This window comes from Mobula hypostoma, chromosome 4, assembly GCF_963921235.1.
Source record: "Mobula hypostoma chromosome 4, sMobHyp1.1, whole genome shotgun sequence".
Taxonomy (NCBI): domain Eukaryota; kingdom Metazoa; phylum Chordata; class Chondrichthyes; order Myliobatiformes; family Myliobatidae; genus Mobula; species Mobula hypostoma.
Genome location: NC_086100.1, coordinates 156,607,770 through 156,620,091, shown reverse-complemented (window position 1 = coordinate 156,620,091; position 12,322 = coordinate 156,607,770). Strand labels below are relative to the sequence as shown.

Below are 12,322 nucleotides of genomic sequence, written 5' to 3'. Positions count from 1 at the left end.
CGAACGGTCTGGAAGCCATCCATGGAAAAGTTTTGATTGGGTATGTCTTCGTGCAGCAGTAATGCATGCATTAAGAAATGATACAATTTTTCCTCCGGTGTGATATCATAAAACACAGGACAGACCAAGACTGAAAAAAAACTAACAAAAACACATAATTATAACATATAGTTACAACAGTGCAACAATACCATAACTTGCTGAAGAAGTCCATGAGCACAGTAAAAGTTCAAAGTCTCTCAAATGTCCCATATCTCACGCAGACGGAGAGAAGGAAGAAAAACTCTCCCTGCCATACATGACCATGGTCCAACTCTGAGTCATCTGAAAACTTCGAGCTCTGATCAGCTCTCTGACACCGAATACTGAGCGCCATCTCTATCCGAACGATTCGACCTCCTTCTCGGTTGCCGAAAGCAGGCAAGGCCGGGGATTTTAAGGCCTTCCCTCCAAAAGATTCCCGACCGCGCAGTAACGACAGCAGCAAATGAGCGTTTCAGAAATTTTTCCAGATGTTCCTCTGTGCTTTCACGTCCATCTCCATCAAATCAGAATTGTCCACGGCTCCTATTTAACAGATACGATATCATTTTTCATTGGAGGGCTGCGCACGCGCGTCGCGCTACTCTCTCTCCTCCCACCGTTTTATATTATATTTGAGACGGAAATGGTTTTAATTATATAGGTTAACGGGTTTGTCCAGGTTTTTTTTCCTTGTCTCTTTGATATGATTGTCTATGAGAACTGCTTTGCCTTTCTAATTTGTTGGTGCTAGAGGGGGGCGGTTATTGTTCAGTGTCTGACATTGCTAAGTAACACTCACAGATGTTACAAAGTAAAGGGTTGAAAGTGAGGGGTGATGGGGGGGTGGGAAGGGCATAACTCAGGGCTCCACCACCAACTTACAACAACAGATCCAGGGGAAGATGAGTAACACAGATAAATTAGAAAATCGTACTATTGTGTCATTTAATGTTAGAGGATTAAACTCTCCTTACAAGCGTTCAAAGGTTTTAGATTTCTTACACAGAAAGAATATAGATATCGCGCTGTTATAAGAAACACATCTTAAACCTAATGACATTCCCAGGGTTCAAAACCGCTTTTATAAACCCGTTGTGGCATCAGCTGATGGTACTCATATGAAAGGAGTTATGATAGTAATGAGACGTAGTATTAATGAATCAATTGAAGGGACTGGCGCCGACAATAAAGGACGTCTAGCTTTTTGCTGTACATCCATTCAGGGTAAAAAATGTTGCATTCGTTAGCCTATATGCCCCAACTATATTCGAGGTTGAATTTTTTCCCTCAATTACCTCACAATTACTGAAGTTAAGTGACTACCAACTATACGTTGGTTCAGACATGAATGCTTTGGAAAACATTAACTTTGATAAATCTTCCTCAACTATATCAAGCTCACAAGAATCTGTTTCCAAAGCACTTAACCTTTTTCTAACGGATTTGAATTTAACTGATGTGTGGAGGGTGCATAATCCATCTGCTAAAGACTATACCACCTTCTCCACAAGACATAAAACTTTCTCTCAGATCGATTACATTCTTATATCCTCTGGTCTGCTGCCTTTGGTACACTCAATAGAATTTTTGCCCAGACATCTATCTGATCACAACCCAGTCATATCTACTTTTAATTATGGCAAAATTAAAAATAAGGCTACGAGGTGGAGGTTTAACTCCACCCTTCTAAAAAAATGACGAATTTCTATCACAACTGAGAACAAAACTGACAGAATTTATAAATTTAAATAAAAATAGTTTCTCAGATGTGACAGTGATTTGGGCCTCCATTAAGGGTTTCTTACAAAATAACGCCATATGGTTCAGTTCTCATCTACATAAAAGCCAGATTCAAAAGATTTCCACCCTAGAACAATGTAAGGTTTTGGAGAATGATCTCAAAAGGAGATACACCATAACAAAAGAAAACGAGCTCAAAACAAAACAAGCAGAATTAAATGATTTATTAAGAAGCAGGGCAAAATATATGATTCATATAACCAAACATAAGTATTATGCAGAAGGCAGCAGACCGAGCTATCTTTTAGCACTAACGCTCAAACAACAGGAAGCTAAAAGGTCCATACTAGGGATTAGATGTGCTATACGTGGAGTAGTATCTTCAACAGAGGAAATAAACGAGACATTCAAGAATTACTTTGAAGAACTGTATACAAGTGGCTCAGTTCCTTCTGAGAATGACTTCACAGATTTTTTTAGTGGATTAGACCTCCCTATGTTGTCACTAGAGGACACCAAAACTCTAGACTCTCCTATTACACCGGATGAACTACTTAAAGCAGTCAAAGCTACAAATAAGGACCGTTCGCCAGGTATAGATGGCATATCTGTGAAACTTTACCTAGCACTTTGGGATATTCTTGGACCAGTATGGTTAGAAACATTAAGTTATGCTTTTGGAAATGGCACTTTCCACAGAGATCTAAACACAGTCCTGATCACAGTTATACCTAAGCCCGGTAAGGACCCCTTGGAATGTGCCAATTACCGTCCAATCTCCTTGATAAATGCCGACCTCAAGATATTTTCCAAAGTCTTAGCCAGTAGACTTGAGACAGTAGTTAGGAAAATAATTAGCCCAGATCAAACGGGCTTTATTAGGGGGCGTCTCACATCTGATAATATTCCCCGGCTCTTACACATACTGAGTGCAAAACATAAAATCCTGCCTGCCTGTGGCCTGCTATTTCTAGATGCTGAAAAAGCATTCGATTGTCTTGAATAGCCATATCTTTGGAGAATTTTAAAAGAATTTAAGTTTGGCGATAAATTTATCAATATGATTCAAACACTGTGTGCTAATCCTTCAGCCTGGGTATGTGTGGGAGGAGGTTTCTCAGAGTTATTTGACATAGGAGGGGGCACACGACAAGGGGACCCTTTGTCTCCTTTAATTTTTAATATATCTATTGAACTGCTTGCACATTTAATTAGAAACTCTCCTCAGATCTCCCCAATTACAATAGGTACAACATCACATTCAATATCACTTTACGTGGACGACACGCTAATGTATATGGCAAATGTTCAGCAAACTCTCCCCTATGTTTTAAAAACACTGGAGCAATTTGGATTTCTTTCAGGATACAAAGTTAATTTGTCAGAATCGGCACTGATGCTGATTAATATGGATAAAAGTAGGGTTTCTCTCCCTCCCCAGATTAAGGTTACAAATGAGGTCCTCTACTTGGGTATTAAAGTTAATACGTCCCTATGATCCTTGGCTAAAAAAATTACTCAATTTTGAAAAAAATAGGAGAAGATATTAATAGATGGAGACACCTGCCAGCATCAGTCCCAGCCCATATATCGGTCATTAAAATGAACATCTTACCCCGCATTAATTTTATCAGCTCAATGATCCCACTTGCATCTCCAGCAGGATATTGGCAAAAACTGGACTCCTTACTACGATTCTATGTTTGGAATGGTAAACGACCCAATATAAAGTGGTCAGCTCTACAATTCAAAAAGTTGGATGGGGGATTGGTATGTCCAAATTTTAAATTGTATCACTGGGCATTTGTATTAAAAAGTCTTAGCTATTGGATGGAGGAGGATAAAGTTTCATCATGGAAAAACATAGAATAAGAGCTAATAGCACCAATAAGGTTGAAGGACTTTCTCCTTATAGGTAAGTCTACCAAAAAATCTGATTTGTATTACGGTCCAATTTTAACCTATATTCTACAAGTGTTTAGAGCAGCAGAAAAATTCCTAAAATTTAAAAGAGTATGGTGCAAATCATCTCTATTATGGAACAATAATCATCTTCTATCTGGGGGGGAAACCATTCACTAACAGAACTTGGGAGGATAAAGGTATTACTACTCCTCAAGATATTAATGTGGCAAGTACTATCCTTAGCTTTCAAGAACGAGTATCTCGGTATAATATTGATAAACATTCTCTTTTCTTCTACTTTAGAGTAAGATCAGCTTGTAAAGCCTATGGTGTTCCCTGGGGGTCAGATTTAAAGGACCATCCCATTTTAAGTTGGATACAGAGTGCTCCAGGACAGATAGTGTCATATATCTATGATAAATTAAACTCACAGAAATATATGCCCACATCAGGAATGAAAGCCTGGGATAGGGACATATCTGAATTGGGACAAGACTTAGACTGGGCTGCGATTTGGGATAATGCTGCTGGTGCTTCGAAAAACCCAAATCATCAGTATATACACTTGAAATTTTGTCATAGAGCATTTTTAACACTGAGAATTAGACATCAAATGGGACTGGTTCCTGACCCATATTGCTCATTTTGCCCCCATGGAACTGTTGGCTCTTTTATACATGTTGTGTGGGAATGTCCAGGGGTTTTTGGTTTGTGGGGGAAGGTTATCAGTACTTTTAAAGAACTAACGGGGGTACAATTACCAATGGACCCTGCTGTACATCTTCTAAATGATGACTCCCACCTTTCCCTTACGGAAAAAACACGCAAAGTCTGGCTGGCAGGCCTGACTGCAGCTAAGAAGATTGTAGTTCAGCGTTGGAAACCTCCCCATGATATTTCAAATACTCACTGGCTTCAGAGCTTTTTGGACATTTCTTATCTGGAACTTTCATCAGCAAGAGTAAATGGTGCGTGGTCAAACACAATCTTAATGTGGACAACGCACATAAAAGTTGCTGGTGAACAAATTTGATATCTAACTTAAAAGATCTTTTGTTAAAATAGGAATGCTTTGTCTGTGTATGCACTAGTATTGGTTGGTGGAGTGCAGAGGGATGGGGGAGGGGGGATGGGATAAACAGTCAAACTATAATTGGCAACTGGTTGTATTGAATGTAATTTGTTGGTGTTGCAATAAAAAATTAGTAATAAAATAAAAGGCACAAGCTGAAGGTTTTGCCATGGCCCTCACAGTCCCCCAACCTAATCATCATCGAATATCTGTGGATAGACCTCAAAAGAGCAGTGCATGCAAGACACCCCAAGAATCTCACAGAACTAGAAGCCTTTTGCAAGGAAGAATGCGCGAAAATCCCCCAAACAGGAATTGAAAGACTCTAAGCTGGCTACAGAAAGTGTTTACAAGGGGGTGTTACTAAGTACTGACCATGCAGGGTGCCCATAGGTTTGCTTCAGGCCCTTTTCCTTTTTTGTTATTTTGAAACTATAAAAGATGGAAATAAAAAAGTAATCTTGCTTAAAATATTAAAGAAATGTGTCATCTTTAACTTTATACCTTTTGGAAATCAGGTCATCTTTTATTCGCTTAGCTATTCACAGTAACAGAAATTTTGACCGGGGTGCCCAAACTTTTGCACGCCACTGTATTTATTTTATCGGTTTGATTTTCTGTTCTTAAATATACTGTTTTGACTTAATGATCAAGCAAAAACTAAGGAAGGATGCGTTCAGAAAGCATGTCATACTACGTTATTGTTGCATACCTTCTAGTGATTAGGTCAAGAGCGAGCTCACCAGTGTACTGGCGTTGCAAACTTGCCTTTAGTGAATGGTGGTTCAGCACAGGAAAAGCTGAAGTGTGTTAATGGTACATTACTACGCAAGTTATGTGAATAAGGAAGAAACATAAGCGTGCATGTTGGAATTGATATGGTCATCATTTCTTCCACAGGCAGCTGCTGAATGAGATTAAGAGTTCAACATTCCGTAACTACAAAATTAAGATGATGGAAAAAATGAAGAAATACCTCACTTCATCCAAGTGCAGAAGAAAGTAAATCCTCTGTCAGCCTTTTCAGTGCAGTTTGATAGCATTTGTTTTTAAGTTGGCATCTGTGTTCTGGAGCTGTGTGCAAGGAATTGAATGTACAAACAAGGTTGAAGGATGTATTGTTGAAAATGCTCTCTTTTAAATGAAACATTCAACTGAGGACAAGTCTGGTTGCTTAATTAAGGAATTATTAGAGGAAGAACAGGGAACTAACATTAAAATTTTATTCAAGATCTTCATTTATCTTATTGCTATTTGTATCCATCTCCTCTGTAATGCCTGATTTGAATCTCTTCATTCTCCTATGCTCCAGGGAATGAAGTCCTAACCATTTCAACTTTTCCTGTAACTCACATCCTCAAGTCCTGGCAACATCCTTGTAAATTTTCTCTGCATTCTTTCAATCTTATTGATATCTTTCCTGTAGATAGATGACCAGAACTGAACAATTTAGGTCTTACCAATGTCTAATCCAACTTTAATGTAACATCCCAATTCCTGTACCCAGTACTTTGATTCATGAAGGCCAGTGTGCCGATAGCTCTCTTTATGACCCCATCTACCTGTGACATCACTTTCAAGGAATTATGGATCTGTATTCCCAGATCCCTGTGTCGTATAGAAATTAATTATGGCTTTACTTCATAATCTCTCTTCATCATCTCTCTTCATCATCCTTGATCATCTCTTAGCTTTTATCATGACCAATTATTGACAGCTGGTGGAATGACCTGACCTAATTCCACTCTTCTCATCTCTGCATGATAAATTGGCGCTCATACAATCATTCATCCTTGACCTTGGCTTTTCTCATTTACATCTTGATCTTTCCAAAATGAAGGAAGATACACCATGAAAAAGGCCAGCTCTACTTTTCAAATACCTTTCCCAGCTGCCACCGTATTTGTTGCCAACCTACATAGATTAAACTGAGCATTTTTAGTTGGTGTATGATCTTTTTAACTTATTTTCCAGCTGTGAGTGATAACAAGACTGGACCAAAATGGGTTTCTGTAGGGTGCACTCAAGTATAGGATCATGGTTGAGGAGATCTTCGAAGTGTTACTTTGAACAGGTGATGCCAGCAATGAAGAGCCCACACAAGTTGCTGGGTCTCTTGCCCTCTTTGTGCTCACCATTTGTTCTTTAATTCATGGGCCTCAGCTGTCAGGTGTCCACTGATCTTTTTCTTTTCCCATGAGACATGATGGGACTTCCATTCTAGGTACACCTTTAATTTGCAGTTAATTATTTTCTGGTCATTCTCACTAAACAAGGTGGCTTTGGAAGTTGATGGTATTCTTGCTGAAGTTTTAGAATTTGGCAGTGGAAAAACTTCAATCACAATTCCCCTATTCATTCAGAGAGGTATCTCCCTTCGGTCTGCCATGGAAAGTAATTGCCTGATCCTCTATCTATCAGTGCCTGAAGAGCCATTCCTTAAATTACTCGAAACTGAGTGCATTAAGAGGCAGAGTAGACATGGTTTTCACTGCACAACAATTGCAAGAGAAGTGCATGCAACAGCTCCCGGCACTATGTAGTCTTTCTCAGGGGAAGGGGGAGTGGATCCAGGTGAAGGAAGTTTACTATTTGGAGCAACTGAGGAGGCATGCTTTTGATTGATGTGGTCTAAGGGAATGAGTGTGGGTTGCTCAGTATGGCCCTTTTGAGGGACAATATGATTTAGGACTTAAAGTAGGATGTTACTTCTTTAATTACCCCCCCTCCGTTGTCTATGATTGTTCAAAGTCCTGTTACCTTTACCATAACCTGTATCATTCTCCTCAGTTATCCTCTTTGTGCTAACTAAATCTACCAGTTCAAAGTTGATAAATGCTGCTATCAATATTCTTAATATGTTTAGTGTCCTCCATGGCTTTGTATCTTCCTGTTCCTATAATTTCTTTCAGCCCTATAATTCCTTACAACCAAATTCTTCCAATTCTGTATTTTTGTTTATCCATTACTACTTTGCTTGCTTTTAAGAATCTGCCTTCAGTCATTTGGATCTTAATCTCCTTAATTTTTCCTAAATCACAGGACCTTCTACTGTTGTCACCTTTAAGGCAGTTCTTAAAATTTACCTCTTGTGCTAAGCCTTAAACACCTTTCTGAACTTCTTCTTTGATTCATTGTCTCTCTTTGAACATCAGGTTGGGTTGTTTTCTTACATTTAGTGCATATGTAATGTAAGTGGTTGTAATATGTAAGTAGTTACTTTGTGTGTAATAGTTATATGTGACTACTTTGTTTTTAAAAGTAATTTGTTATTCATGAATTGAAAGTTGTACTAATGTCACTGTTTTCTTGAAATTTCATCAGTATACACTGAAATTGCCATTTCTGCCTCACAACCCATTTAATTAATTTGCAATCTTGAGCTAAAAATGTTTGACAGCTATTCGCTAACAATATAGGACTTCATCATAAGTATGTTTGTCTGATGATTTGTAGGTGATTACATTTATTTTGTTCCTGCAGAATTATCTTGTCCCATTTTGAAGATGAACAGCTCAGGAAGGCCACACTCGGGATCCTTGGAACCGATAGATGTTGTGACAATTGTAGATTCAACTGTAGGTAGGTGATCCTGCTGGAGATACAGACAAAAGAAGATTAATGATCAAAGTGTCCTTTTGGGAATAACGATGATTTGTGAGCAACACAGGCTTCCTGGAGCTCAGAAATGTATTTCTCAGTGTAGTTCAGTTTTTTAATTCAACCATTTACTATCCAATGAAGATAAACAGTTTTTGTGATTGTAGTTATAAATCAGTATTAATATTTCCCTTATTACTGTAATTTTAACAAAAATTACTCAATATATTGTGTGGCTGGTGCCATTATTTAGATGGTTAACTGAAAATATTCACATTAGTAATTTTCACATTATTTTGAATCATTAAAACCATAAAGACAAAACCTCAGTTGTCATATATAACTGATTGTGTTGAACAATTTGCTACCAAAATAAATCTTCCATTGTAGCTGCAATATGCTTAGGTTCAGGACATTGTGAAATGTTATGTGGAAGAAGAAAAATATAAAATTCAGGATATTTAATAAAATATACTTAATATAAAATTATAACTTCAGAGGTTGGTTGTCTGAATTTTAGGTAGTGACCCAGTCTGAGTTTGGGCACTGAATGTTTGGTTGTAGGCTTCCCTTATTTAGGTGACAGTGGGCAATTGGCAGTTGAATCAACCAGCAACTGAAGATGTCTTAGACTTTTGATGAAAGGTCTATGTCTTGAAATGTTAGTTATGATACTCTTCCAATAGATATGACCTGATGTGCTGAATATTTTCCAGCATTTTCTGTTTTTATTTTAGATTTCCAGCATTGCGTTTTTTAAATCTTTGAAGATTTTTGATGTCCTCGTCCAGTATCTGTCGTCACCCCTCAAATCAGAATTGTTTAGTACTACCATAATCTTTCATGTCTAAGATTTGTATCTTGCATTTGTTGCCATAATTGGAGTTGTCCTTCAATGGTGACTCAGAAGTTCAGAATATTTTACAATGTTACAAGTACGTAATGTGACAAATATAAGTATTAATTATTTTTCCATAAGGAATGCAATAGTTCTCACACTTATGCTTTTTGTTTGTGATTTTTTTCAACATTCTATTAACTGAATGATTTTCCTTGTTACTTGTTGTAGAGTTGGAAACTTTATTCCTGCAGATGACCAAGAAAATGAGACGGATGATTTTGGAAAGGAAGCTTATCAGCTGCTGACTGCAATATGTGTTTTAGGAGAAAAGTTTGGTCTTGGAGTCCCTGTTTTGTTCTTGCGGGGTTCTGTAAGTATTTCACTTATTAAGTCAAATATAGGTATATTTTGATACTAGGTCTTTACTGGAGGTTTGCACTAGATTCACGATATCAATGCAAATTTCTGGGAATCGAGACTTAAAAGTAGAACGTTGTTAGAGAAGAGATGATGATAAACAGGTGAAGTTCATTTTTAGTCCTTATTTTGTTTCTTATAAAGTGTGTGTATGTTAAAGTCTGTCATGAGCCTTGTGGCCCAATCAGGCCGGTGCTTATATCGGTTTCTGTGGCATGAAGCCACGAGACCGCCCCCCCCCCCCCCCACCGGATAGGACGCCAGTCTATCGTGAGGTTAACCTCAGCATTTTTGCCGGTACCCATTCTCAGCTGGGTAGACTGCAGCATTGTGTGGTTAAGTGCCTTGGCCGAGGACTAGAACCCACGACCTTCAGATCGCTAGTCGAACACCCTAACCACTTGGCCACGCGCCATGTGTGTATGTGTAAGACATTTAAAATTGAAATTAAGCTGGTTGTGTAAATTTGACATGGTTTGAACTACAACCATGCTCTTTTTTTGCAATGTCTTTACTAGTAAGACTGTAAAGTTTAATGCTTGTATTCTAATATGCATGTCTGTATTGGAGTTCAGACAAGGGAAAGTAACAGAACCATACACTTTTGTAATAAAATGCTGGAGGAATTTAGCACACCAGCAGCATCAATAGAAGAAAAAAGATAATCGATGTTTTGGGCTGAGACCCTTAAATTGGACAGAACGATAGAGGGGTGATAATCATCATAAAAATGTAAGGGAAAAGGGTGAAACAATAGTTGGCAAGCAGTGGGTAGATGCAGATAAAATGAAAATAGTGAAGGTGTTTGGTGGAAACGACAAAGCACTACAGAAAATGGAATCTGATAGTAGAGGAAAATGGAGAAAAGTGCCAGCTGTTTGAAGAGCATTCTAATTAATTTCACTGTGCTACTTTAACCCTAGAACCCTGAAAATGTTTTCAGGTATATATTAAATTCCATTCTAAAAGTTATTGTTTTAATTTTCTTTCCCCTATCTATTTCCAGCAGAACAATCCATCCATATCATCCAACTCAATCCATTAAAAAAACTGTTTATACATACTCTGGTTCTTTTGCCAGTTATGCTCAGCTTTATCCTACAGTCGTCAACTAATCTACTTGAGAAAAAATTTGCCTTTTTAAAGTTGTCTTTTTAAAATCAAAATACTACACAATTTTAAACAACTCTCTTAGATCATTTTTTCTCTATGGTACGCTAAAGATTAATCCCACTCAATCCATATAGTAGATGTTTTCAGAATTTCTGGGCACTATATTTTAGGCTTTCTTTCTAAAATATTGTGTCCAGAAGTGTATGCAGCTATAATAGTTTGGTTTAATGCTGTTGTTTCTTAAACTCTTATTACAATGTAGGAAGCCAAGGATCTTGACAATTACATAACTAATATGCTGTGCATGTCATGTTAATTGCGATGTATTTGATAAATGATGAACATATTTTCCTTATGTTTGCAGTACTCACAGCGTTTGCCAGAAAAGCATCGTAATCACCATCTGTTTGGCAGTGGCAAGGACCGTCCTGAAAACTGGTGGAAGGCATTAGGTCATCAACTTATCATCGAGGGCTTCCTGAAAGAAAACTCTTCCTTCAAGAGATTTGCTGTCACAACAGCTCTTACCACAAAGGTCAGCTTGATTTATGTTTCTGCTGGAAATTAGGAAGAGAACAAGATGGTTATATATTGTCAGAATACATTCAGTTTACAACTGATTGCAAATGAGGTTCAGTAAAATTCATAAAGAAGCAAATTGATGCATATTTTGAAGCCAAGCCCATGCTCATTCCAAAGAGTTAAATTAATGGCTTTAATCATAAGTATTTGGTAGTTTAACGGTTGGAATTTGTGCTTGGTTCCAATTACTATCAAGAATATTTGTTTCTTCCTGTAAGTATTATTACATTATTTTTTGCTGGCATTTTTAATTCTCTACCACTTGTGATAATGTAAAAGAATTATCTTTAATGCGAGCTACTCCTTAGAATTAAAATTTAAATATTTAACTAAAAGTTCAATAATCTTAAACCCAATAAACTTAAATTCCAATAATCCAGCATGTGCGGGACTTTGTTGCTGGATTAGTAGATTTTATGAACTATTGGTTGTCAATTCTCCTTTTAAGTGATTTTTCTTAGATGTTACATAACATGAATACTTTATTGTGGCCAAACAATTGATACTAGAGGGTACAATCATCACAGCGATATTTGATTCTCTGCTTCGCGCTAAATATAAATCGTTCAGTGAACCAAGCAGGTTTGAAGTGGAGTGTGGAACCAGAACCACAGTGAGAGGAAGAGAAAGCAAGAACTGGGACTCAAATGAGCAAAAAGACCAAACCCTTGCTATTCCATCTTGTGGTTCATGCAATAACAGAGTTTTAACTATATTGATAACTTATGGTGTTGATCAAATGAATGTTTTGTGATTTTTCATTTGACTTTTTTCCGTACTCAGTAGGTTTTTATTTATACTGAATGTTCCTGACCGAATAAATCTATTAACATTTAAACAGCAGGTTCATATTATGCTTCCATGATGCATCTACTACCCAAGGTTATCCCAAAACACTTTACATTCAATGTAATACTTCTGAAATATATTTGCTGTTGGCATTTAGAAATAGGATATGCATGTTTTCATAGGAAATGCAGCAATCAATGTTAACACTGGAGTGTTTCATAAATGTAGTCCTTTTATTT

General features: G+C 37.4%; 1 protein-coding gene across 6 annotated transcripts in view; it reads left to right on the top strand.

Annotated features, from left to right (window-relative positions):
- Window positions 1–12,322, top strand: part of wrn (WRN RecQ like helicase) — a 163,213-nt gene that overhangs the window by 90,716 nt on the left and 60,175 nt on the right. For all 6 annotated transcript variants that reach the window (XM_063046789.1, XM_063046793.1, XM_063046788.1 and 3 more), the window contains exons 22-25: window positions 5,642–5,743; window positions 8,225–8,323; window positions 9,411–9,552; window positions 11,077–11,247. In XM_063046789.1, coding sequence (XP_062902859.1) covers window positions 5,642–5,743; window positions 8,225–8,323; window positions 9,411–9,552; window positions 11,077–11,247 — 514 coding nt within the window. The remainder of the gene's footprint in view (window positions 1–5,641; window positions 5,744–8,224; window positions 8,324–9,410; window positions 9,553–11,076; window positions 11,248–12,322) is intronic.